Genomic DNA, 24,718 nt, shown 5'->3' on the forward strand with positions numbered 1-24,718 from the left:
CCAAACATCACCCTAACGTGGTTACTCAAGGCTTGCCTCCCTGCTCACCTCTTCTAGCCACCACTGCCAAGCATCACCCTAACGTGGGTACACAAGCATTGCCTCCCTGATCACCTCATCTAGCCACCACTGCCAAGCATCACCCTAACGTGGGTACACAAGGCTTGCCTCCCATCTCACATCTTCTAGCCACCACTGCCAGGCATCACCCTAACGCGGGTACTCAAGGCTTGCCTCCCTGCTCACCTCTTCTAGCCACCACTGCCAGGCATCACCCTAACCGGGTACTCAAGGCTTGCCTCCCTGCTCACCTCTTCTAGCCGCCACCACTGCCAAGCATCACCCTAACACGGTTACTCGAGGCTTGCCTCCCTGCTCACCTCTTCTAGCCGCCACCACTGCCAAGCATCACCCTAACGCGGTTACTCAGGGCTTGCCTCCCTGCTCACCTCTTCTAGCCACCACTGCCAGGCATCACCCTAACGCGGGTACTCAAGGCTTGCCTCCCTGCTCACCTCTTCTAGCCACAACTGCCAAGCATCGCCCTAACGCGTTTACTCATGGCTTGCCTCCCTGCTCACCTCTTCTAGCCACCACTGCCAGGCATCACCCTAACGCGGGTACTCAAGGCTTGCCTCCCTGCTCACCTCTTCTAGCCACAACTGCCAAGCATCGCCCTAACGCGTTTACTCAAGGCTTGCCTCCCTGCTCACCTCTTCTAGCCACCACCTCCCCCAAGCATCACCCTAACGCGGGTACTCAAGGCTTGCCTCCCTGCTCACCTCCTCTAGCCAACGCTGGACGCAGGGACAATGATGGATATGGTTAGGAATGGCTTTGTATTAGAGTCGAAATTGGAAATAATCAGGTCTCTGGTTTATGGTGTTTCTGCGTATAATTTTGAGAAATTATTTGAGTGAATTTTTTAATGTTTTTGTGGTTTGTTATCATAATAAATAAAGCTTAGGGTTTACAATCCCTAACCTAAAAGGTTCTAAGTGATGTTGTGCTGTCTGTCACAGTAGGGGATGCTGTAGGGCAGGTGGAGGGATACGGGTCACCATATGAGAAGGGCTGGAGTTATGCGATACCTGGCCATATGCCCATCACACTACCAGGGGCCTGAAGAAAGTCTTGCAGCCGACCCTCACCCCGGTCTCACCCAGCATACAGATGCTGGCCGAGAGGCCTGCCTCACACACCCACACATCACCCTCGCCATCATACTGGCGCTGGCAGAGTAGCCTGCCTCACATCCTTTCACACACATCACCCTCACCATCATACAGACTCTGGCAAAGAGGCCTGCCTCACACCCCCACCTTCACACACATAGCCCTCACCCATCACACAGGCACAGGCAGGGAGAGGCCTGACTCACACCCCACCCTCACTCACATCACCCTCACCAATCATTCTGACGCTGGCAGAGTGGCCTGCCTCACACCCTTACTCACACACATCACTCTCATCCATCGCAAAGGCACAGGCAGGGAGAGGCCTGCCTCACACCTCCGCCCTCACACATATAACCTTCACCCATCATACAGGTGTTGGCAGAGGGGCTGGACTCACACCCCATCACATTACCAGGGGCCTGAAGAGAGTCTTGCATCGACCCCCACCCCCAATCTCACCCTTCATACAGGTGCTGGCAGAGAGGCCTGCCTAATACACCCACCCTCACACATATCACAAAGGCATATGCAGGGAGAGGCCTGCCTCACTCCTCCACCCTCACACACACAACCCTCACCCATCATACAGGTGCTGGCAGAGGGGCTGCCCTCACACACATCGCCATCACACAGACAAGGAGAGGCCTGCCTGACACCCCCACACACATAACCCTCACCCATCACACAGGCAGGACCCTCGCCCATCATACAGGCACTGACAGAGGTACCTGCCTCACAACCCCACCCTCACACACATCACCCTGACCCATCATACAGGCGCTGGAAGGGGTGCCTGCCTCACACTTCCCACACATCATCCTCACTCATCATACAGGTGCTGGCAAAGGTGCCTACCTCACATCCCCTCACGCACATCACCCTCACCCATCATACAGGCACAGGCAGGGAGAGGCCTGCATCACAACCTCACCCTCACACATATCATCTTATCCATCAAACAGGAGCAGGCAGAAAGGCCTGCCGCAGAGCCCCTCACAGATATCACCTATCATACAGATGCTGGCAGAGAGGTCTGCCACACATCCCCACTCATGCACGTCACCCTTACCCTTCATACACGCATAGGCAGGGAGAGGCCTGCCTCACACCCCCACCCACCCTCACACACATCACCCTTATCCATCATACAGGTGCTGGCAGAGAGGCGTACCTCACCCTCTTCACACACATCACCCTCAGCCATCGTACAGGTGCTGGAAGACAGGCCAGTCTCACACCTCCAGACTCACACACAACACCCTCAGACATCGTACAGGTGCTGGAAGACAGGCCAGCCTCACACCCCCAGACTCACACACATCACCCTCAGCCATCGTACAGGTGCTGGAAGACAGGCCAGCCTCACACCTCCAGCCTCACACACAACACCCTCAGCCATCCTACAAGCGCTGGCAGAAATACCTGCCTCACACCCCACCCTCACCCATCATACAGACAGTGGCAGGGAGAGGCCTACCTCACACCCTCACCTCTCAAATCAACGATCTGATCAATCGCAAGGGCAGTCGGAGAACGGTCTGCTTTGCCCTCTCACCTCTCAAGATCCCACATCCTCTCTCATCACACAGGCATGGAAAGACTTGCATCACATCCCAGTTTCATCCACAGTACATGATACACACAAACAAAGAGGCTTACCTCGCATCCTCACCACTCGAACCACACCTCCCTCATCTCACTAGAAAAGTGAGAGCCTCGCACTCTCATACCTCACCATATCGGGCATGGAGAGCCCCCCTCTAACTGCCACCTGCACTAATCACACTGGCCCAAGTAGACCGCGGCAAGCCTCACACCCTCACCCACACCTGCCATCACACGGGCACAGTCAGGGAGACGCAGGCCTCACACACACATCACTTAAGCTCACGCCATGACCCGTCGCAGGGCACAGTCAGGGAGAAGCAAGCCTCAACCTCCCTCCGACATCCCACCTGTTCCACGGGAACCGTCAATGGGGTGCTTGCCCCCTGCCCCTTAAGCACCCACACCCACTCATCATGTGGGCACCTTCGGCGAGAGACAGGCTCACACCTGGCCATCGGGCATAGTCACGGAGAGTCAGGCCTCACACACCACCCCTCAGGACTTACACCATCACTCATGGCAGGGGCACAGCCAGGTACAGGCTGCCTCAGAACACATCCCGCGGGTACAGGCAGTGAGTAGGATGCTTGCCTCCTGCCCCTTAAGCACCCACTCTCACCCATCCCAGGGGCACCGTCAGAGAGAGTCAGGCCTCACACCTGGCCATCGGGCATAGGCCTCATACATCACCCCTCAGGCCTTACACCCTCACCCATCCCAGGGGCACCGTCAGAGAGAGTCAGGCCTCACACCTGGCCATCGGACAAAGTCAGGGAGAGTCAGGCATCACACACCACCACCCCCTCCCACCTTACACCCGCACCCGTCGCGGGGCACAGCCAGGGACCGGTTTGCCTCAGAACGCCTCCCCCCCCCCTGCATGGGTACAGTCAGGGACATGCTCGCTTCACGCCCCCACCCCTCAGGCCCCCACCCTCACCGTCACACGGCGGGCTCTGCGCGCAGCAGACTTCGAGCGGCAGCTCGGGCTGTGACATTTGCAGCTCGTCCTGTGATTGGTCCGGCCCGAGAGCCGCGCACCGGCCCATTCAAGTGCTAAGCGCCTCCCCCTCCCTCTGAAGGACATTATAATGCAAAGGGCCCCCCTTTTTAACCACAAAACTGAAATTTCTTTCATTTAGCTGATCTATATCGATATCCATAACTATCTATTTAAAATCGCTCCCCGTCCGGCGGCAGGATTTGGGGGGGACAGGCCTTCGCCCTGGAGCGGTGCGCGATGCTGTCTCACGCCGACCTCCTGGACGCGCGGCTCGGTGAGTGTGCCTCCCTCCCTCCCGCGGCTCCGGCGGCGCTGCTGACCTACTCCACGCTAATGCCCGCTAAATGGGCTAATTCCTTCCAAAGTAATTGTACTCTATTCAACTTTAATTTGATTTAGCTTCGTATTTAAGATAATCTGGGTAACATGTTGAGGCATCTGGGTTGGGATGTGTGCGTGTTTTTTTTTTGCAGATCTTAATGTTTCGTTTATTTTTTGTAATAATCATAACATTGAGTGCTGGCTGTGTCTGCCTTAGGAAGAGCGCCTTCGCGGGCTGTGGGGCGGACAGTGGTTGCTTGAACTTTGACGCTGTGTTTCTGTTTCAGCGCCGGCTCGGAGAGCGGCACGCCGCCGGCCAGCAGCGGCTCTGTGACCTGCGGGGTGCAGGCGGAGGCAGGCTGCTGGTGCCGCGTGCACTGCACGGGAGGAGGCTGCAGTCGGACACGGGGCGGGGAGATCCCGAGGTGTCGGCGCCCCATGGTTTGGTGCGAGTTGTCCTGGCGCTGCTCCTTTCTGGCCTCGGTTCTGATTGGATCGGCGGTCGGGTTCTGCCCGAGGCATGTTTAGGGGGGCATGTCCGTTCACTAGACCTCTCTACCTGGTCCCTAGGGCGGGGTAAGCAGCGGCTCGAGTTCGCTTCTAGCTGTCGCTCCGCTGGTCCCCTAGATGTGATGGGACAGGGGATAGATTCTGCCCATCACATGTTTAAGGGTGTTGTGTTGCTGTACTGGTCTTCTCTACATGTCCTGGGACAAGGGGTAGTTTCTGCCCGTCGCGTGTTTAGGTTGTTGAATCGCTGCACGGGTCCCCTAGATGTGATGGGATCAGGGTTAGTTTCTGACTGTCCGTCACGCTTTAAAGTGTCAAGTCGCCCCGCTGGTCCCCTAGAAGTGATAGCACACGGGTTAGTTTCTGCCCGTCGCATGTTTTGGGGTGTTATGGGACCAGGGATAAGGGGTGCGATGTCACCATCTTGGTCCTCTCAGTATGCCATGGGACTGGGGTCAGTTACTGCTATGTCACTGCGGTGGTCCTCTCTGCATGTTTTGGAACTAGAGGCAGTTGCTGCTAGGTAGCTGCGCTGGCCCTCTCTTGATGCCAATGGACCTGGGCAGTTGCTGCTATGTCACTGCACTGGCCCTTTCTTGGTGTCAATGGACATGTGGCAATTGCTGCTAGGTAACTGCGCTGGTCCTCCCTGGTTGTCATGGGACTAGGGTCAGTTACTGCTATGTCACTGCGGTGGTCCTCTCTGGATGCCCAGGGACTAGGGTCAGTTACTGCTATGTCACTGCGCTGGTCCTCTCTGAATGTCTTGGAGCTAAGGGCAGTTACTGCTACGTAGCTGCACTGTTCTCTACCTCTGAGGTAGTTGTTGCCCACGCATGATTTGGGGTGCAAACACTGGTTCGCCGGGTGCGCCGGGATCTCCCCAGAGCACTCGGCCATAGCAGTGCAACTTGTTGAGGTCGCTTGTTCTTTAGAGACAGTTGCCCGGCCGGGGAGAGAGGCGGCAGTAGAGGTTCTTGTTGTTCTCGGGTGCTTGCCCACCGCGGGTGGAGATGGTGGCACTGAGGGTGGAGCGGGAAGCCGTGTGTGTAACGGCGGCTTTCAGCTCTAGAGTGTAATTCGACCGTGCCGCTGCTTTTTAGTGCGCGCGTTTGTGCTAGAATCGATGTTTTCAGTGGCTGGTGTTTTATCGGAGGGAGTCGTGTTTTCTGGAGTTACATTTCGCCATATCTGGAATAGAATGACATGTTCTAAAATTTCTGTCATCCTCGGTCATATACGGGACTAATGTAGTACTTTATATTTAGAATACACGTATCTGCTCCAATGACTGTGTTTGTCTGGGGCTGTTCTAGAAGTTGTGAGTTTACAATGTGTTATAGACTGTCCTGATCCCTTCTAGTGATTCTATTCGAAGCAGGGCACATTGGTAGATTTATTCTTAGAATGTCCCATTGGGCACATCTAGAACATCACTGTAGGTTGCATCGATTCGTGTTGGACTGCACATTCTCAGCCTTGTTTTGCATGTGAGATGGTGCGGTTCTAATATCTAATTGTCTCTTCCAATCATTTTTCTCAGTCTGGGGGTGCACTGGGGTTCTGCATATCTTCCAGTATAAATAACTGCTCCAATGATTTCTTTAGCTGGGGACACGCCCGGAATCTAGTATTTTGTTGTGGGGGTATGCACATCTACAATGAATTCTTTCTAGTACCTTAGGAGTGTCACGTTTGTGGGGATATGAATATCTTGAAAATTAGTATCTGCTAAATGAATTCCTTCTAATACGGCGTACTTTAAGAGTGTCGTGTTGTGGGATTATGCATATCTAGAATGGAATTATCGGTTTTATTAATTCTTTCTAGTACCGAAGGAGTGTCTTTTTTGTGTATGCATATGTTGAATATAAGTATCTGCTAAATGAATTCTCTCTAGTAAGGGGTGCATTCGAAGTGTCGTGTTGTAGGGATATGTGTATATAGAATATACGTATGTGTTCCATTAATTCTTTCTAGTACCTTAGTGGTGTTGTGTTTGTGTATGCATGTCTTGAATATAATTATGTGTTCCATTAATTATTTCTAGTAAATTAGGAGAGTTGTGTGTGGGGGTATGCATAAGTTGAATATAAGTATGTGTTACATTAATTCTATCTAATACACAAGGGGTGTTGTGTTTGTGGGGGTATGTATAACTTGAATATTAGTATGTGTTACATTAATTCTTTCTAGCATGGGGTACATTAGGATGTCGGGGTAAAGATATCTTGAATTCAGAGACCTGTTCAAATAATGATTTTTAGCCTGAGGGACAGGTAGGGAGAATTGCAACTCTGTGACTGGGGTGGTCTGTGGTGCCAGAGTCAAGGTCTGCTGGGCTCACCTGTGCTTGTCCCTCCACAGGCATGAAGGATGCCGCCGAGCTCCTGGGTCATCGTGAGGCAGTTAAGTGCCGGCTCGGGGTGGGCGGCTCGGACCCGGTGCACCCGGGGGAACTGGCACCCAACTCAGACCAGGTGGAGGGAACCACCCTGCTGTCTGGAGAGGACATCACCAGCGTGGGCTCCAACCAGTCGGCCCTGGCGGTCATCTCCAAGGACCCCGACAAGCAGCAGCAGAACCAGAGCCAGGGCGGCCAGCAGCAGGGCCAGAACCCGGGCCAGCAGAAGCAGAAGCGCCACCGGACCCGCTTCACGCCGGCGCAGCTGAACGAGCTGGAGCGCAGCTTCGCCAAGACGCACTACCCCGACATCTTCATGCGGGAGGAGCTGGCGCTGCGGATCGGCCTCACCGAGTCCAGGGTGCAGGTAAGCGTCTGCCCCCTACCGTCTATAGCGCTGAAGGGCCATGGCCAGGTGGCCAGCTGACCCGCGAGCTAACCCTGACATGCTCCAAGGTGATATGTGGCCAGCTGACCCTCGAGTACACACACCCTCGCATGCTAAGATCTGAGGCCAACTGACCCGAGAGTACGCCCTCGCATGCTGAGGTGAACTTGTGGCCAGCTGACCCGAGAGTACACCCTCGCATGTTAAGATCTGAGGCCAGCTGACCCGAGAGTACGCCCTCGCATGCTGAGGTGAACTTGTGGCCAGCTGACCCGAGAGTACACCCTCGCATGCTGAGGTGGTCTGTGGCCAGCTGACCCTAGAGCACGCCATCGCATGCTCTGAGGTGATCTGTGGCCAGCTGACCCAAGAGCACGCCATCGCATGCTGAGGTGAACTTGTGGCCAGCTGACCCGAGAGTACACCCTCGCATGCTAAGATCTGAGGCCAGCTGACCCGAGAGTACGCCCTCGCATGCTGAGGTGAACTTGTGGCCAGCTGACCCGAGAGTACACCCTCGCATGCTGAGGTGGTCTGTGGCCAGCTGACCCTAGAGCACGCCATCGCATGCTCTGAGGTGATCTGTGGCCAGCTGACCAGAGAGCACACCATCGCATGCTCTGAGGTGATCTGAGGCCAGCTGACCCGAGAGTACACCCTCGCATGCTCCGATGTGATCTGTGGCCAGCTAACCCGAGAGCACACCCTGGCATGATAAGGTGATCTGTGGCCAGCTAACCCGAGAGCACACCCTGGCATGATAAGGTGATCTGTGGCCAGCTGGCCCGAGAGCACACCCTCGCATGCTCTGTGGTGATCTGTAGCCAGCTCTGGGCTGGTTCCCCTGAGACTCTACAGTGCCAGGTTGGTAACACCAGGCACCCTTGCTGCAGGTAAACGAACCCCACACCCTCCGCTCAAGGTCCAGTGTGGTCAGCTCCGGGGTTCGGGTGATAAACCTGTCCATACCGTCTTCAGTTCAGAGGCGTAAAGTCCAGCCTACACCATGCTACAAGTGATAGATAGCCATGTCCTTACCCAAAAATACGGGGGGGGGGGGGGTCGATGTTCCAGTAAAGTCTCCACCTGGCTAAAAAAAAGTCCACGGCGCACCTAAGAGAAATGCAAACAGCACTGCCCCGGGCATGCAGGTGTCTGCAGTCACTGACTGCAGGGAGCCGCCTGCGCAGAGCAGGGGTAGGTGACAGCCAACTATTCGCATCAGCGTGATGCCTTGTTGTGTGCTTCGAAGAACATTCTGTGAGTCCATGTTGATAAGATGTCAGTTAAGAAACAACATAACAGAAACACTCCACCAAGCACCGGCACTTCGTGACAGTAAAAACAAGAATGATGTGAGCAGACACGACGCACAAAAGGGTGCTTAGCATACTTCCTGCCGGTACTAACATCGCCTAAGACACCATGACTGGTACCTTGCGAGCTGCTCACTGGGGGGCATTATTTGTCGTTGTTAGACTATCGCTAACCCACTGCGCAGCGTACTAAGACTTCACATTGGCATTTATGCCGCATCGGCTAAAAAAGTAAAAGAGGTGCCTGGCCCTCCTCAACAGCCCTCCTGCCCCTGAGAAATAGCGCTCTCTTCACTGTGGAAGTATCACGGCGCATTAGCAAGTCTGGCTGACTCTGGTAAAGCTATGAGACCAGTGTCTACACTGGGAAGTAAAAAATCCCACGAGGGGTGCGTTCGCGCAGCCTATATAAAAGCGGCGCTCTTTTGCACCGTGGGAGGATCAAGACGCAGTCGCAAGTCTGGCTGATACCATGGCAACGTTATGAAACTAGTATAACACTGGAAACTGCAAACTCCGCGGAGAGCGTCTGTGAGGGTTCCGTGAGCTCCCCGAGGTGCTGAAGCGACTGGCAGGCAAGAGCCCTGGCCATGGTCCTGAGCAGTGTCGGGGCCGATACATTCAGCACAGACACCGGCAGTTAGAAGAAGCAGTGCTGGTGAACGTATGGCCTATCAAAATATAAACACGAAAAAACATGGCGTTTTTACAGTCACTAATCTCTCATAAATACAGGCTTCAGGAATGTACTAACCAGTAACGTTCACACGTAAGTTTAATTCATTCGAAAGGTCGCATGAACCTCATTTATTTAAACCACATTATTTCGCAGACATGAATTTCGAACATCATTTAATATAGCGTTTTTTCTTGAGAGCGCCTCAGTGAGGGTGACGTGCCATAGTCTAGGTGAATTCGGCTGCACTCGTGGGACAATGGACGGACCCAGCATTAGAGCTGACGTAAACAGATGATTTCAATAGGTAAACGGCGGCAGCGCTACTAAAGAAAATGTTTATAATTCACGGAAATGTGCTTCTCTTTTTAAATATTCGCTGCTGGTCTCAAACCTCGCCTGAAATCCTCCTCGAAGATCACGCGATGCAAATTAACCTGAGACTTTAACTCAGCCTCAGAAAGGGGGATAATGACAATTGCTGAAAAGGCTATTTAGCAGCAGTGCAATTTGAATGTTTTTACCATTCTCCACTCTTTAGCTGCAGAGTGCCATCGGATCCGCATTGCTTTCTTAATTAACATTTCAAGATGATTAATACTCGTTTCAGGCAGATCTCATTTCAGTAAACTCTGCTTGCTTCACAATCCGCCGTATGTCGCGCTGAATGTAAACGGAAGAGTGATTGGGTCTCCCGCACAGAACTGCTGCGGTTCGAAGCCCGGCTCGTGGACACTTTATGGGCAGCGGCGGTGCCCACCAGGGTGGTACCTGTATGTGCAGAGGGCAGGCAGTCACAAGGGCCGTTCTACTTAGCAGGCAGGGCCAGACCCAGTGCCTCCCTGCTTTGCGGGCTATAAAACAACCCCGTTTATGACACGCCATTATTAGAAACCAATTTCAGAGTTATTTATAACCGGGGACGGCTTATTAAGCAGCAATGCGAGAATCATGCAAACTGGCGATGGAACGCGAGATAATAAGCATAATCATTAGTCTCTAGCACGGATTAATTAACTTTCGATACTTTATTTACATAAAAGCCAAATCAACGGAATGGGCTCTTGTACAGGCAGGATGGGGTTTCAGTGGTATTTCTTTTTGTGCCAGCGCACAAATAATGCCTCGTAGATCGGGGAGAGTGGCGAGGAGTACCCGAAATGGGGCTGTCACCTGCCACAACTTAATAGGAGACACGCTGAGAGTATTTTCGAGTTTTCTAATGGAATGAGAAATTGCATTTTCTTCCGCTCGCAGCATATTACAGTGTAATGACTTCGGCTCCGAGTTCACGGCTCGCTGCTCGGAATGAACCCGCGATCCGAGCTGGGGCACGGCGCTCCGGATTTCCCACCAAATCTCCCATTAATCATCCGCAGGGTTGAATTCCGATGAGATCTTCATAAGGCCAAATAAATGCAGTGTTTTCTGAGACTGTCTCCCTGACATTTGCGGCTTATAAATCAAAAGGGCACTGTGTTTTTAAACATGTTTGCGGCAAAGCACTCCTGCTTTATTGTCCTTACAGCTTGCACGAGGAACACGTTCTGCTGCGATAATGAAGAGCCTTCCGTCTAAGCACTCGTTGATTTCTGCGGACGGCTGCGGTCAAGGCGCTATTGTAGTCTGACTCCGTGTTTTCCCCGTTTAATCCGAGTAATATGGGAAGCGCTCTAGCGCCTTGGAGTGCAGATTTACACCGCCTCTATTTCCCTATTTGCTACAGCGCTTCGGACGGTCCCGATCTCGTCCAATATAGGCGCGTCTCACCCCACGGTTTGAGTGGACACATCCCTTCATCGAACACTTCACATGTCTTTAGTGGCCGCACTGGACCTGGAGCGCCTCATTGAGAAGACCCGGCTTCCTCCATTAACCTCAGAATAGTTACCTCCTTAAAAGCGCACCCTGTCCTGTAATAGCTGGCAGTGGCTCTTATTATCCTAATATTACACTTCAATTATGAAGCCTTTTCAATGATCGCATAAAGCGCAAAGGTGTTACATTTCTTCCCCTGCCCCTCTGCAGGCATGTTCGAATGTAGCGGTTCTTATAACCTTTTATTGAACCCCCAATGAATCACTGTTGGAAGCCACGGACCGCCACCTAACCAATTTTGACGACAAGAAAAAAAAAATACCCAGACCTATGGTAACAAGTAGACATAAAAAAAATTACAATAAATGTTCTTTAATACACAAACACACATCTAAATGTTCCCTTTAATGGACATGTTGGAGCTTTTGAAAAGGTGATTTTATTTTTTAAAAATTAAGCGCTTTCCTAAACTCTCGTAAATCACTTGATCTTTTATGCACCTAATGCAGCCTTCCTTTTTGAACGTGTGCTGCTCCAATGAATCAAATGAAAGATTCCAACTTCATTTTTAGTTCTAATGCCAAATTCCTTCAAAGTTACTGAGCTTACGTGTTTTGATGTGTTTTGGCATGTATATACTCTATTACTCTAGTGATAATATTTCCTTTTCTACACAGTCGTAGATCCCCTCAGTAGCAGTCGCAGGCCCCTGGGGGTCCTGGACCACAGCTTAAGATTCACTGCCGAATGTATGTTTGTGTTTCTTCCAACAACCAACCAACCCTTGGGAAGGTGCTGGGTTGGAATCTCCTCAAGTTTAGTAGGAGATTCTGCTGTCAGTCATTTCTACTCTATTGGTCACCCCATGTATACATTAGGAATGTCCTCATTCAGGAAGATGAACCCTCCACCACATAGGTGGCAATTTTCATCATTGGGTCTGCCACTTGCTAGGGAGGACATGCGATGGACCCCATCCTCCTCCTCGCCCCCACCCCTTTTGTTCTTTTTGTGATTTATTATTTCTTTCTAAATCCATATATGCACAATGCTCATGCATGTGGGTGAGGGTATTTTCATACCAACTCTTTTCGATTATTAAGGTGGGTTGCAGAGAGGTTCTGCCAAATGAAGTGAATCCAACAAAGATCAGACGGAAGTAATTAGGAAATGAACGCCCAACTCTCCTAATTAAGCGAATCCTTCAAGCTGCCATCGTGCTAAATCTCGTTCTCGTGACGTGGGCGTTGAACGGGGCTTTACAGCAGTTTTCAGCTGGAACACGTAGTACACGATTCTGAGGGTCGTTTCATCTCCTGCATTGAAACGGTCGCAGGTCACTAATATTTCTGTTTTGTCTACCAACCCAAAAATATACAATATAACAGGACTTGTGTGCTGGGAGATTTCTCACTCGAGAATCATGTTGTGAAACCAGCCGGCATTGTGGCAAGGTTCCCAATATGCTCCACATTTCATCGCGTTTTCCACACCATCCGATCTTTGAGATGGTGTTTTCGAATCCTATTTGTCACTTTTTTATTTTAAACCAAGGCAGCTTGAGCGATCTGCTTTTTAATCGACCATTGGTCCTGCTCAAAATTCGCATGCCTTCCGCTTCAATACCTGTTTTTAATAAAATGCTAAATTCATCATAATAAATAGAGTATAGGTAGCCTCTAGATCCAGGCAGAAGTGCATTAGACGGAATGTAGGAGCCAGAATGACGCTGGTGTCCGCGCCTGAATTCTGACCGGAAGTTGCGCGCAGCAGATCCTGGGCGGGCCCTTTGACTCACGAGGCGCCATTAGAGGTCGGAACCCGAGATGAATGACTTCAATGGGTCAGGAGAGACCTCAAAGGCGCAGGGCGCGAGACTAACCGAGTGCAATTAGCCCTACAGAGCGCCATTACGGCGAGCGATTAAATAACACAATCCAGTGTGCACTCAAGCCTTGTGAGCACCTGAAACCAATCTACTCTGGGCGCTGCTTGAGTTATGAGGACTGTGGACGGACTTTAACCACAGCCAGGCGGCCAATGAGCACAGATGCCTCCAGCAGAGTCCACCGTCCCCCCGCTGCCCTCAGGCGCACCAGAGAGATACTTTTGGTATTTATTTTAGTGCGTGTTCCATTGGGTTTTGAGACTGACAAAAGCACACAACGAACTATTTCACGGATGGGTGGATGCTAAAAAAATATATTCGATCTCGTAAGCGGGTCACCTGCAGCTCACACAAATATACAACCCTGATCAATAAACGCTGATAGCAAAAGCGTTTGCTGCATATTTGAAACAAAAGCATAATTATTCGTGGCCGCGCATTCACAGTAGAATCCAATACCCACATTGCGCGGTCCATTTGTGTTAGAAAGGCGCCCTTGTGATTGGACGCACAATATACATTGTTATACCTGAGACAATTTAGTAACCCTCGAAATTATGTGACTGACACACATTTTCACTGATTTTCTAAGTGAACCCTTAGAATTTTGTATAATATACATATATATATATATATATATATATATATATATATATATATGTATATATATATATATATATATATATATATATATATGTGTGTATGTGTGTGTATATATATATATATATATATTGGCGCCACCCTGCCTCACTTACATATAACGAGTTTAAAGGAGGTTGCCTTTTAAATTAAACGAACATCCTAGTGTAAATCGTTTACAATTTAAAACCCCGCTTTGTTTTTATGCGTAAAAATAACATTATTGCGACTACAAAAGGCATTGACAATTCCTCATTGTCACCACTTTCGATGTGAGGAAGATGTTACCCAGAGTTAACATCAAACAAATGACACTTACTGCGTCAGAAGATTAACAGCCTCCATTATGAGAGCCGTTTTGATTGATAGATTCCACAGACTCGCGACATTTTCATGCTTTAGGATCCATTACACATCGCTATGTTACACGGTTATTTTCACGTTTTATCTTCACCCGGAGCTAGTACGTCCTTACTCTTCTCTCACTTCCGCCGACGCAGCGGCGACGAAGCAACTGAACACATGTGGATTTATATTAATCCAGGTGTGTAAGCAAGTATTCCGTTTACAGCCTGGAGAATGTACAATCGCGTGTCAGCATTTCAGAACGACAGAAGCCACGACTGACGAATCGGGCGCAGAAGCGTTGGTCTCCAACAGGCAAGGACAGAAGGGCTTTCGCGTTTTAGTTTTGAGGAAATACGGGGTAACCCCACACTGTAAACAAATAACCCGAGTGCGAAGGTTCACACGCATTTCGAAGAGTTGGCAAATTTGGTTAGATGCCACGTGTATTTAATGCAAGGCCCATCAACTCGCACCATGTACAAACAGCGCTCCTGCGACTGCCTAATCATATGTTTGAGTATGGCAGAGGTGCATTAAAAAAATATTTCTTTATGTAGCGCTCAGTGCACGTAGCCTCCGGTTTCTAAGCGAACTCAATATTAGCAAGAAAGACACTGCACAGAGGGAGGCTGAGTTGCCCTGATACCATATATTTCCGTAATGCGGGATGTGGGAACTCCTGGGTGAACTATAGCCACTAGGCAGTGTCTCCCCCACAAATGCTTGGGATCTCTGTTACGAAAATACCCTTTTCATTGTTACTGTGCCATTCAGTAGAGAGAAAACACTGATCGGTGTTTCACGTACACAAAATAGGCCCTCGAATCTAGATGCTGTTTATATAAATGAAACAAGGAGAAATCGACGGGTTTAAAAAAAATCTGAAATATAAAAGATATATTATTACTACCCAGAATATTAAAATAACGTAAGGAAAAGAGGATCCAATGATAGAATGAGCAGATCAACACGGAAAAGTTCGCATCTCGAGCGCCTTTAGACCCTTGCGTGATTCGCACGCTCAACAAACCCTTCATTGATTGAATGAGAACCCAAGGCAAAGCACTCAAAAACGGAAACACTGCTGGGTGACATAATTCGATGGAGACTATTATACTGTTACTATGTTGTCACAAAGGGGGTGATACCCATAGTAGGGATACCATTAATCTACTACGCCATGCTTAACCTACAGTTAGCAAGGCCTAAGATAGGAGAACACTAACATTGTTAGTGTTAGTGACCTTCAGGAGACTTCTCAAGACCTGGTTGTTGGAACAGTAGCAGCTCTCCCCCCTCACCCCCCCCCCCCACACCTCCTCCACCCCCAGCGCCTTGTGACCCTCTTGGGTGAGTAGTGCGCTCTACAAATATATGATTGTTATTGAGTACTAGAATGAGAGGACATTTATTGGAAGATGGTGCGGAGAATGCAGCACAGCATTACATCAACGGAAATAAGATACATTATAAACTATTCTTTTGAATGTATATACCATGTTGAAAAGTCCGTCAATAAATAGAGTATAGTGCTTGGTAGGAGGTGTCAGATGCTGTGCTCTGGGGGAAGGATGAGAGCTGCAGAATCCCAGATAAAACTTTACTCGTTTTATCTCGATGCATAGCTCAAAACGACCTCTTTATAGGGGGCTGCTATCTGATCTTTGAGGTTTTAAAACTGGTCTTTGGTTTTTACAGCCCCCTCCATTGTTCCCAACTGCGACAGCCACGGAAGTAACAACGCCCCAGAGGCAGTGGTGCTGGAACAATTTTCAGAGCCTTGGTGCTGCCATTGATGTTATATCACTGAAGGCACAGGGATTGTGAAACATCCAAAAGTCACACAAAAAACACAAGTATAGCAAATGTGTCAAGTATAGCAAATGTGTCATGTCGATTCAGGAGGAGAGTTGTAAGGGTGTGGTATGTAGCTGATGGGATATTTTAAAGCACTGTTGAGGTAGGGCACTGTAATTTGCTTACCACATTGTTATTGAAAAGGCCACTAAGTCTACATAGAAATACCGTTTTAGTGATGAAGCTGTAAAGTACAAAACAGATAATGTGTTGAAATCAGGTTTCAGAATTATGTATGTGCACACAACAAAATAAAGTGTCTGGATTTGTTATAACCCCATTACAGTTTTTGTTTCCATAGCAATTCAGACTTACAAAATATGGGCTCCATTTGCAGTTTCCTAATTAATGCTATAAGTTGAACTATGTGTGTAGTTAGCTTAACAGAATTTAAATGTTATGTGTAAAAAAAAAACTGACACCCTACAGCTGTTCCTTTCACTTCCAGTACCCAAGCCGGATTGTACAAAATCCTCTCAATCCTCTCACTTTGTTGTAGTCTGAGAAATAAAAGTAAATATCAGATTCCAAATAAGCAGCAATTTGTCAGAACACATAAACTGACATTTGACCTATATCTTTAAACACGCAGCAAAAGTGACATGATAAACATAAAATGTAAAGGCATCTTTATTAGATACCACACTCATTCACCTTGTGAACGGTGGCATAAATATTTCTGAGGGTGCTGCAGCAACACCACCCACCCCCTCCTCCAGGGCCTATGCCCTTAGGACTTGAAAATGAATAGTTAACACAGCTCTCCCACTTCTACAGAGGCAAAAACAGCCCAGTCTCTGAGCATGGCTCTGTGTGTTTTCTTGAGGTATCGAATACCCATAAGCAAGACTTGTAACAGAAGTGATCTAGAGGCCTAGTCAATTAAGCTCGCAGGAAGGTTACCTTTGGCTTCCGCCACCTCCTCTTCCATCCTTCAAAATGGCCGTCCGAGCTGCGCTTCCACCACTATAGGGCAAAGGTCGCACAGCTGCTGCGCATGCGCACATTTGAATTTGCTTTCCGTGTTGGGTTTGTGCTGTGGAGACTTGTTTGATCTAGGATAATGGCGGGAGGTGTTGCGCATGCGCGCTGTTGTGACGTTGCGTAGTCTCGCTCAGGCCTTGACCGCCTCTCTCTTCTCTCCTCAGGTCTGGTTCCAGAACCGCCGCGCCAAGTGGAAGAAGCGCAAGAAGACCACCAACGTCTTCCGCTCCCCGGGCACGCTGCTGCCCACGCCGGGCCTGCCGCAGTTCAACTCGGCGGCCGCGGCGGCCGCCGCAGCCATGGGCGACAGCCTGTGCTCTTTCCACGCCAACGACACGCGCTGGGCCACGGCCGGCATGGGCGTCTCGCAGCTGCAGCTGCCGCCGTCCCTCGGCCGGCAGCAGGCCATGGCGCAGTCCCTGTCGCAATGCAGCCTGGGCGGCGGGCCCTCCAACTCCATGAGCCTCGCCAACAGCCTGGGCGGCTCCAACGGCTCGGGCCTGCAGTCGCACCTCTACCAGGCCGCCTACCCTGGCATGATGCCCGCCTCGCTGCAGGGCCCCAACAACGTGACGGGCTCGCCGCAGCTCTGCAGCTCCCCGGACAGCAGCGACGTGTGGCGGGGCACCAGCATCGCCTCCCTGCGCCGCAAGGCGCTCGAGCACACAGTGTCCATGAGCTTCACCTAGTGGCGCCCACTGTCGGCCACCTCACCTCCTCCTTGCTCGGACTAGCCCTGCTGCGGCCTCATTCTGGAAAACCACCCGTCTGCAAAATGCCCGTCACCGCCAGTCCGACAGGGGCCGCCTGGGCGTAGCCCCGGCCCTGAATGTTATATTTTTGTGTTTACATTTGACTGAAATTAAATCTCTCAAATGGACGTCTGTGATCAATCGTAGGGATGGCCCCGTGTGGCATCATTATGTTCATGCCTACATAGGCCTAAAATGTGCCTCTTTACAGTTCTCATGCATTGCAAGTATGGGCTACAATGAACCGTCCTTGAAATAAAACACCCAGAGTACAGTCAGTTAGGGACAGCTTTATGGTTAAAGAGTTGGGTAACTTTAGGGAAATCCATGGTCATGTTTTGGCAAGTGAACACTCGTCATCTTCACAATTCCTAAACCATTTTCTTTTCCTATCCATACCCTACTGACCAACCGAACTCTATAGCACTTTCGTATTTTGTTTTCTATCTAGTGTTTTCTAAATTCATCACTTTCTCAAGTTGTAGTTCTTTTTTGTTTACATGTTTTCTCATCCTATCAATGTCTGTAGTTGAAGATTAAAGAAAATTGCTGACAAGAGCTATGCATGGTGGCGCGGATGGCTGTGCTCGCACCTTTCCAACACTTCTCATGCCACTTGCTTAGCTCTCCTCATGTGTCTATTGTCCTTGCGAATCTACTATTAAGTAGCACACTATTATTATTTTTTTGATCCCCCGTCATTTTTAGTCCCTAAGCATTTTTGCATATCCCATCTTCCCAGGCAGCGCTTACCCAATCGTCTCTTTTCCTGCCTCAAGGGTTGAATTCAGATACCAATAGACTGACGTGTACAAAAATGTGGTTCTGCTGTGACGTGTACTTGCTAATCTGGCATAACTGAAATCACCAGATCTTGTTTCATTTTTCTGTGGTATCTCAAAGACTTAATCAGTATCTATGGGGCTTAAGCAAATTATTTATTTCTAAGCACAATAAAGAGCGGCGTAACAATTGGACGGTTTTCTAAAAAAAAAAAAAAGTATATATTTTGCGCGGTTGACAGACCAGTAGAGTTTATGTAACACAACATTCAAGTCATTTTTCCAACCATTGCGAAGTAAGAAAACAAAGAGAAAATTCCATATGCGTTTTCAAAGTCTGAAAGCAAAAGCACTTCACTTTTTGTCTGCATTGTTTACGTTGGTTTGATAGTCTTTTTTCTACTCCTACTTCGTCGCTGATGCCAGTACTCGGCATACCCCGCATACCAGTGGCACATATTGTGCACATGGCACAGTGACAACCTTGGACTTTGTACAGAGAAAACAATCAGCTCTTTCTGCATGTGCTGGTCGAATACAACGACGGAGATCAGAAGCTATTTCTGAGAATGAACAAACCTGTGAGATAGGATGTTTTGTGTAGATAAAGCATTCTTGTTAATAATGGTCAATTTGTGATATGTTTTAACTTATTTGTCCGTGCTTATTTATTGAAATTTGGGTTTTCTTATTAAATGTTTGAGACAATATAAGATATATTATTTGACTTTTCCTGACAAGTTTATATCAATTTAATGTAAATGGATAAATAAAATCATTTTCAATATGTGATCTGGAGGACTGTGAATTTTGTTGAAGGTTTAAATGAATCCCTGCTTTAGCATTCCAACTTCATATAAATAACATCCTAATTTAGCAGATTTTCGTTTGATCTGACGTAGGTAAACGGTAGTAAATGGAGATTCAGCTGTTATCAAATAGTTAATGAAAGAAGCTGTACGCTTTTTGCCATAAACGGCATTGGTTTGCCATCAGACGATATGCACATTTCTTCCGGGTTCTTGCGGTGGTGTCATTGACATAACCATACCAAGGACTTTAACGAGTATGCCCAATATGTTGAGCTCTTTCGAACGTTATTAGCGCCCTACGTTTCATTGCCACATCAGTCAAAAACAAAGAAAAACGCCGTTAGTGATAATTTCCTAGCTTGCGATTCCAGTGGCGATGTAGAGATTTTAAATCGACTTGGTTCTTGGAGCCCCGAACGCCAAATACCGGTACCTGAAGCTGAGGCCACGTGCAAGGGAACATTTCTAATGTCAAACCTTAAAACGAGTGTACGCAATCAATTACAGCGTAAAAATAGGAGGCCTGCCTCGTCTCCCAGCAGTAATTACATGTCAGCCTGTTGTGTGGCTTCTGTGCACCTGTTGGCATTGTTATTCATAGAAAACAGACATCCCCCAGCCCCTATCGTCTCTCGGCCCTTCTCTCCCCGTCACTCTTGTTTTTCCTTCTCGTGATCTTATCCTGTTCCGCTCTCTCTATGTCTTCGTTAGATTCACCCCCACCTATTCTTGCTGCTGCCCCACGTGCTGGCAGAACAAGGTGTGCGCTCCCAGAAAGCACCTCTCAAGGCGCACGGTCGCACCCTTCCTTATGGGGTGGGCTGCAGGTTGAAGGCAGGGACGGGAGTGCACGGCATCTCCCCAGTTTCTTCAGGGAGTCGCTCTGTCTCTTCAAGGGTGAACCGTGAGCAAGATGTGAGCTACGCCCCCCCTACCCCTGTGGTACCCAGTACCCAGGTTCTGCACCACACCGCAGCCCGGTTGTAGATCACGTGCCCGCTGCTGTAGTAATGGTTTTTACTTGGCGTATGGCATCGCAGTCTGTTGTTATTGCACATACAGCAGAGCAGCCAACGGCAATAACTCAAGGAATGTTGCCACGCCGGTGATTCATTGCCCACAATTTGGGATAGGAAAGAGAATTGCCGATCACAACCCAGGATAAACATAGGAATGTGGCTCGGTGGTGTCATTGTCTCCGCATCAAATTCTGTGCCGCACGAGTGACGTTCTCACATGATAGTTCACGGAAGACTTAACGAGCTGCTGCCAATGGATGCCCCGTTCAATGGTCAACATCTACCAGCAGCCCTAACCAATCACCTTTGTGCAAAGAATATACCACTCATGAAAGATAAACACTGTTCAATCAGAAACACTTTCTAGAGAACAATGCAGGCAGCAGCTTTGACGACCCCACTGGCTGCAGACAAAACCCGCTCTGAAACAGCAAGATCACACGGATGACATCTTCAGACATAGAACACTCGTTTACATCCATTGGAAGCTCAGCATTCTTTGATATTCCTATTGAAATAGTTTACGGGCGTCTTCTGTATCAGGCTCCAATAATGACGTCATAGTGTTCTGTTTGCGCTTCTCCCTCACTCTTCCTTATAATGCACCATATCCCTCTGTTGCGCTGCATCGCCACAGCACACCTGCTTATTAGTGTCGGCTGCATGTCATTTTGTTGCTACAAATTGAGAATATTTGCTCGCACACACACACCATTCGAAACAACGCCGTAGATATATTTTGCTTTGTAAATTGGTTATTTCTGTAATTTAGTTGATAAAATCAAAGACTCTCTTATTAGAAATAAAACAATAATCAAGTCCCGGGGTTTCAGATCACGAAACTAATTAACCGAAATAAAGGACATTTAAAAAGCAAATTAAACATGAACATGTTGATTGACTTTTATTGCTTATTTTCTCAAACAATTTTCATGTTTTTTTAATGTCGGAATGTATTTACAAATATATTCCAAATATAACTATTTAATCTACAATAAATGACATGTTATTATAGACGTCTGACTCGTAAACGCAGTACAATGTTTTGCATTTTTAATTAATTTTTGTGTATTAAGGACTTGAGCCAAACCATTGCAAATTCAATTTTCCCATTCAAGTCCTTAGTATTTTCAACCAGTCAGAAACGAACAGAAAGCGCCACGAAGTTCCCCTGGGTGATATGTAGCGCTTTATAAATATTTAAATAAATAAGAAAATACATCTTTCTGCTGCTGGAGACTGATTGACAAAGGCCCACCCCCTGCCGCAGCCGCTGCTACAGATTCCTGTATGTGTGATAAATGATGGACCATTTCTCTAGGCACCTGAGGCCCGGGTTTAACCTGCTTAACAAAGCGCCTTGCTGCATCAGAGCGCCCGACATTCCCAGTGTGTTGTATAGCGCTTGGGGCAGTGCAGAGTCTCTGAGCTATGATGGCGAGGCTGGTGCCGAGCTGACGGCCACAACCTTCCTTTCACCTTTACATCTCATCGGAGGGCCTTGCTCGAAGGCAGCAGCGTCGTGGCACGGGGAAGCGACGTGCTCATTAATTCTGCCATCTCCCCGCAGAATCTTTCTAATTAGTTTCAATCCTTCATGGGTTATTTCTGAGTTGAGCTTTGCAGTCGCTTTTAGTCAAGCAGACCTGTGTTGGAGACACCCGAGGCAGACGTGTTAAAGGGCAGCACTGACACCCATCACTATACCTAGCGACTACAGAGCTCGGTTAAGTGCACCACACATTCTTCAGATTGAATGCACATCTTCATGTTTTTGGAATCTACAATTAGCTAAAGCCACATGAAGGCACGCATATAACATCAGAGCATTTTAATTTCTTAGAATAGAAAAGCACAAGCCTCAGAATAGCATCACATTGGTTGTTTCAAGGATGCTCAATAAACGCTTACTACCTAGTCTCATTGGCAGGTATTTTATATATGAAACGGTTTCCTCTATGCTTTTGACAGTTGTATTTTCCTCCGTTTTGAATGCTGGTTTCCACCTGAAAACTGACGCAAAGAACACGATTGCCACAACCATATGACTAACATATACCACCCATAACTGGCGAAGCAAGTTATATTTTGTATTGCTCAGTTCTAGGTATAGCAGAACACGGCTGCTGAGGAGAACCTATAGGGGGTATTCAAGTGAATGACGTCACTGTCTCATGATCCAATTAGATATCCCCAAACAGAAGCACAGAACATTGCTGCGGGGGAAAACCTATATAAGGGCTTCCTGTGAATTACATATCTGTCTTATAACCCAATTAGATATCACCAAACAAAAGCACATAACATTCTTGCTGGGGAAAACCAATAGAAGACCTTCTAGTAAATGACCTCACTGTCACATAACCGAACTAGATATCACCAAACAGAAGCACATAACATTCCTGCTGCGGAGAACCAATAGAAGGCCTTCCAGTAAAAGGCCTAACTGTCACATAATCCAACTAGATATCTCCAAACAGAAGCAGACAATATTGCTGCTGGGGAGAACCGATAGGGAGCCTGCTAGTGAATGGCCTCACTGTCACATAAGCCATCTAGATACCACCAAACAGAAGCACATAACATTCCTGCTGAGGAGAACCAATAGAAGGCCTTATAATAAATGACACCACTGTCACATAGCCCAACTAGATATCACAAAACAGAAGCACATAACATTCCTGCTGGGTAGAACCAATAGAAGGCCTTTCAGTAAATGGCCTCACTGTCACATAACCCAACTAGATATCTGCAAACAGAAGCACAGAAGATTGCTGCTGGGGACAACATTTAAAGGGTCTTCTATTTATTGACGCTGGGTCTCAAAATCCAACAAGACCCCACCAGACAAACACAAAATATCACTGCTGGGCAGAATTTTTAAAGGGATTTCCAGTGAAGGAAGCTACTGTCTGAAAGTCAACCATACACCAGCAACTTAACAGAATACCTAGGCGGGAAATAACCTTTATGGGGCCTTCCAATGAGTGGTTTTTAAGGCATCAGACATCATAACCGTGCCATCTTTATTTTTCACTGACGCCCCCTTGAAACAGAGGTCCCAGTTTTACAAATAGACAGTAATAAAACCAGGGCACAGTTTCAGTGTTACTGTGTGACACTTCGTTCCTGGGAGGGGTACCTCGTGTCCTGCTGCAGGTTGGACAGCAGGGGTGATCATAAGGTGACCGCTTTATCATGCACTGGAAGACAGCGCAGAGCTAGGGCCCTGCCAGGACTCTCCCTGATGAACCTATACACCCCAGGTGCAGGCCAAGGTAGCAAGCTATGAACTTTAATTAATAAGACAAAATATGAAACTAAAAAGGAAACAGGATATAATCTGGCAACAATAAAATAGTGACCTAAATTTGAACCTTTTGGAAAGAGAATCATACCAAGGAACACATTGGCTTATTTAGAGTTGAGCGGATGAACTATCAGCAATTGGTGCTTCATCCCTCCTCTGCCATAAAGTACGGCCTGCTACATTCAGAGTTTGGCAGCATGATGAATGAATATCCATTGCCAGTCCTTCGCCACCTACTACTTCCTCCGTGGACGCTTTTAAAGATAAAAACGGATGGACAATCGTTCCAAAACCAGTACTTTGCTTGTCACATTTAGAATTCATCATCTGCTGGCGCCTTCTTGGAGGTAAAGGAAAAAATACCAAATAGCCTAAACCTGCAACCACTCCTTCCAAAATAAACACAGGCAAGATGTGCCTTCTGCTGAGAGCACTGGCAATGTATGTGGGAAACCTCACCTGTGGACAAACTCACTGCTGCATTACAAAACCAAAGGTAGGTCCACAACTACACAATTGTTACAATTTACATTTTGGATTAAAATAGAAATGTTGAGATATATAAACTTATAAGTGTACTCAAACAATAAACAGAGGGTGAGGCAAAGGAAACATTACACCTATGTGAATATAACCATTTCACATGACCAGTGTCTTTGAATGTCTAAATGTAAAAGTAAAACATTTTCAAAAAGTAGAAAACAGTTAATGGGTTATAAATGTAAAACGTAAAGCCATTACAAAAATCTTACAATTTACAACATTTGAAAGGCACACAAAACATCCGCATACAATGTTGCCAGTTGTTCTCAAGCATCTTCTTACCTCCAGAAATCTAAACTCTCAGATCATGTTATATCAATTATCTTGCTTTTGTGTTAATAAATCAATCATAACATACAAAAGTAAGTGTTTTTTCCAGTAAATGTTTGTGGTATATTTAAATAGTTCATCAACAGTACCACAATACATCACATTGGGTTTATGGGCTCTAAACAAATTTATTTAGACAATTGTCCATAAAACATTCTAAAAGGTGCATATTAATTAAAACCTTAAAATGAGCCCCCCCTACGGTGATAGGGCCCACCCGGCCTGTGCCCTA

At 47.9% G+C, this 24,718-nt stretch overlaps 1 protein-coding gene across 2 annotated transcripts; it reads left to right on the forward strand.

Annotated features, from left to right (window-relative positions):
• The first annotated feature begins 3,919 nt into the window (after nt 1-3,919).
• On the forward strand, nt 3,920-19,264 carry OTP (orthopedia homeobox). Of its 2 annotated transcripts, none has more exons than XM_086960749.1 (3): nt 3,920-4,153; nt 6,988-7,391; nt 17,103-19,264. In XM_086960749.1, the coding sequence occupies exons 1-3, from the start codon at nt 4,027-4,029 to the stop codon at nt 17,625-17,627; spliced, it is 1,056 nt and encodes a 351-aa protein (XP_086816875.1). In that variant the 5' UTR covers nt 3,920-4,026; the 3' UTR covers nt 17,628-19,264. The 2 variants fall into 2 exon arrangements, with proteins under 2 accessions (XP_086816875.1, XP_086816876.1); XM_086960750.1 differs by having other exon boundaries at nt 3,920-4,063.
• The last annotated feature ends 5,454 nt before the right edge of the window (nt 19,265-24,718 follow it).

Source organism: Lissotriton vulgaris, chromosome 3_1 (genome assembly GCF_964263255.1).
Source record: "Lissotriton vulgaris chromosome 3_1, aLisVul1.2, whole genome shotgun sequence".
Lineage (NCBI taxonomy): Eukaryota > Metazoa > Chordata > Amphibia > Caudata > Salamandridae > Lissotriton > Lissotriton vulgaris.

What these genes read in the sequence shown, in the direction of transcription:
- OTP (XM_086960749.1), top strand. Translation starts at nt 4,027, where the DNA reads ATGCTGTCTCACGCCGACCTCCTGGACGCGCGGCTCGGTGAGTGTGCC. An exon ending in ATGGGCTAATTCCTTCCAAA is followed by an intron (nt 4,154 to 6,987) that starts GTAATTGTACTC and finishes GTCCCTCCACAG; the next exon opens with GCATGAAGGATGCCGCCGAG. An exon ending in TCACCGAGTCCAGGGTGCAG is followed by an intron (nt 7,392 to 17,102) that starts GTAAGCGTCTGC and finishes TTCTCTCCTCAG; the next exon opens with GTCTGGTTCCAGAACCGCCG.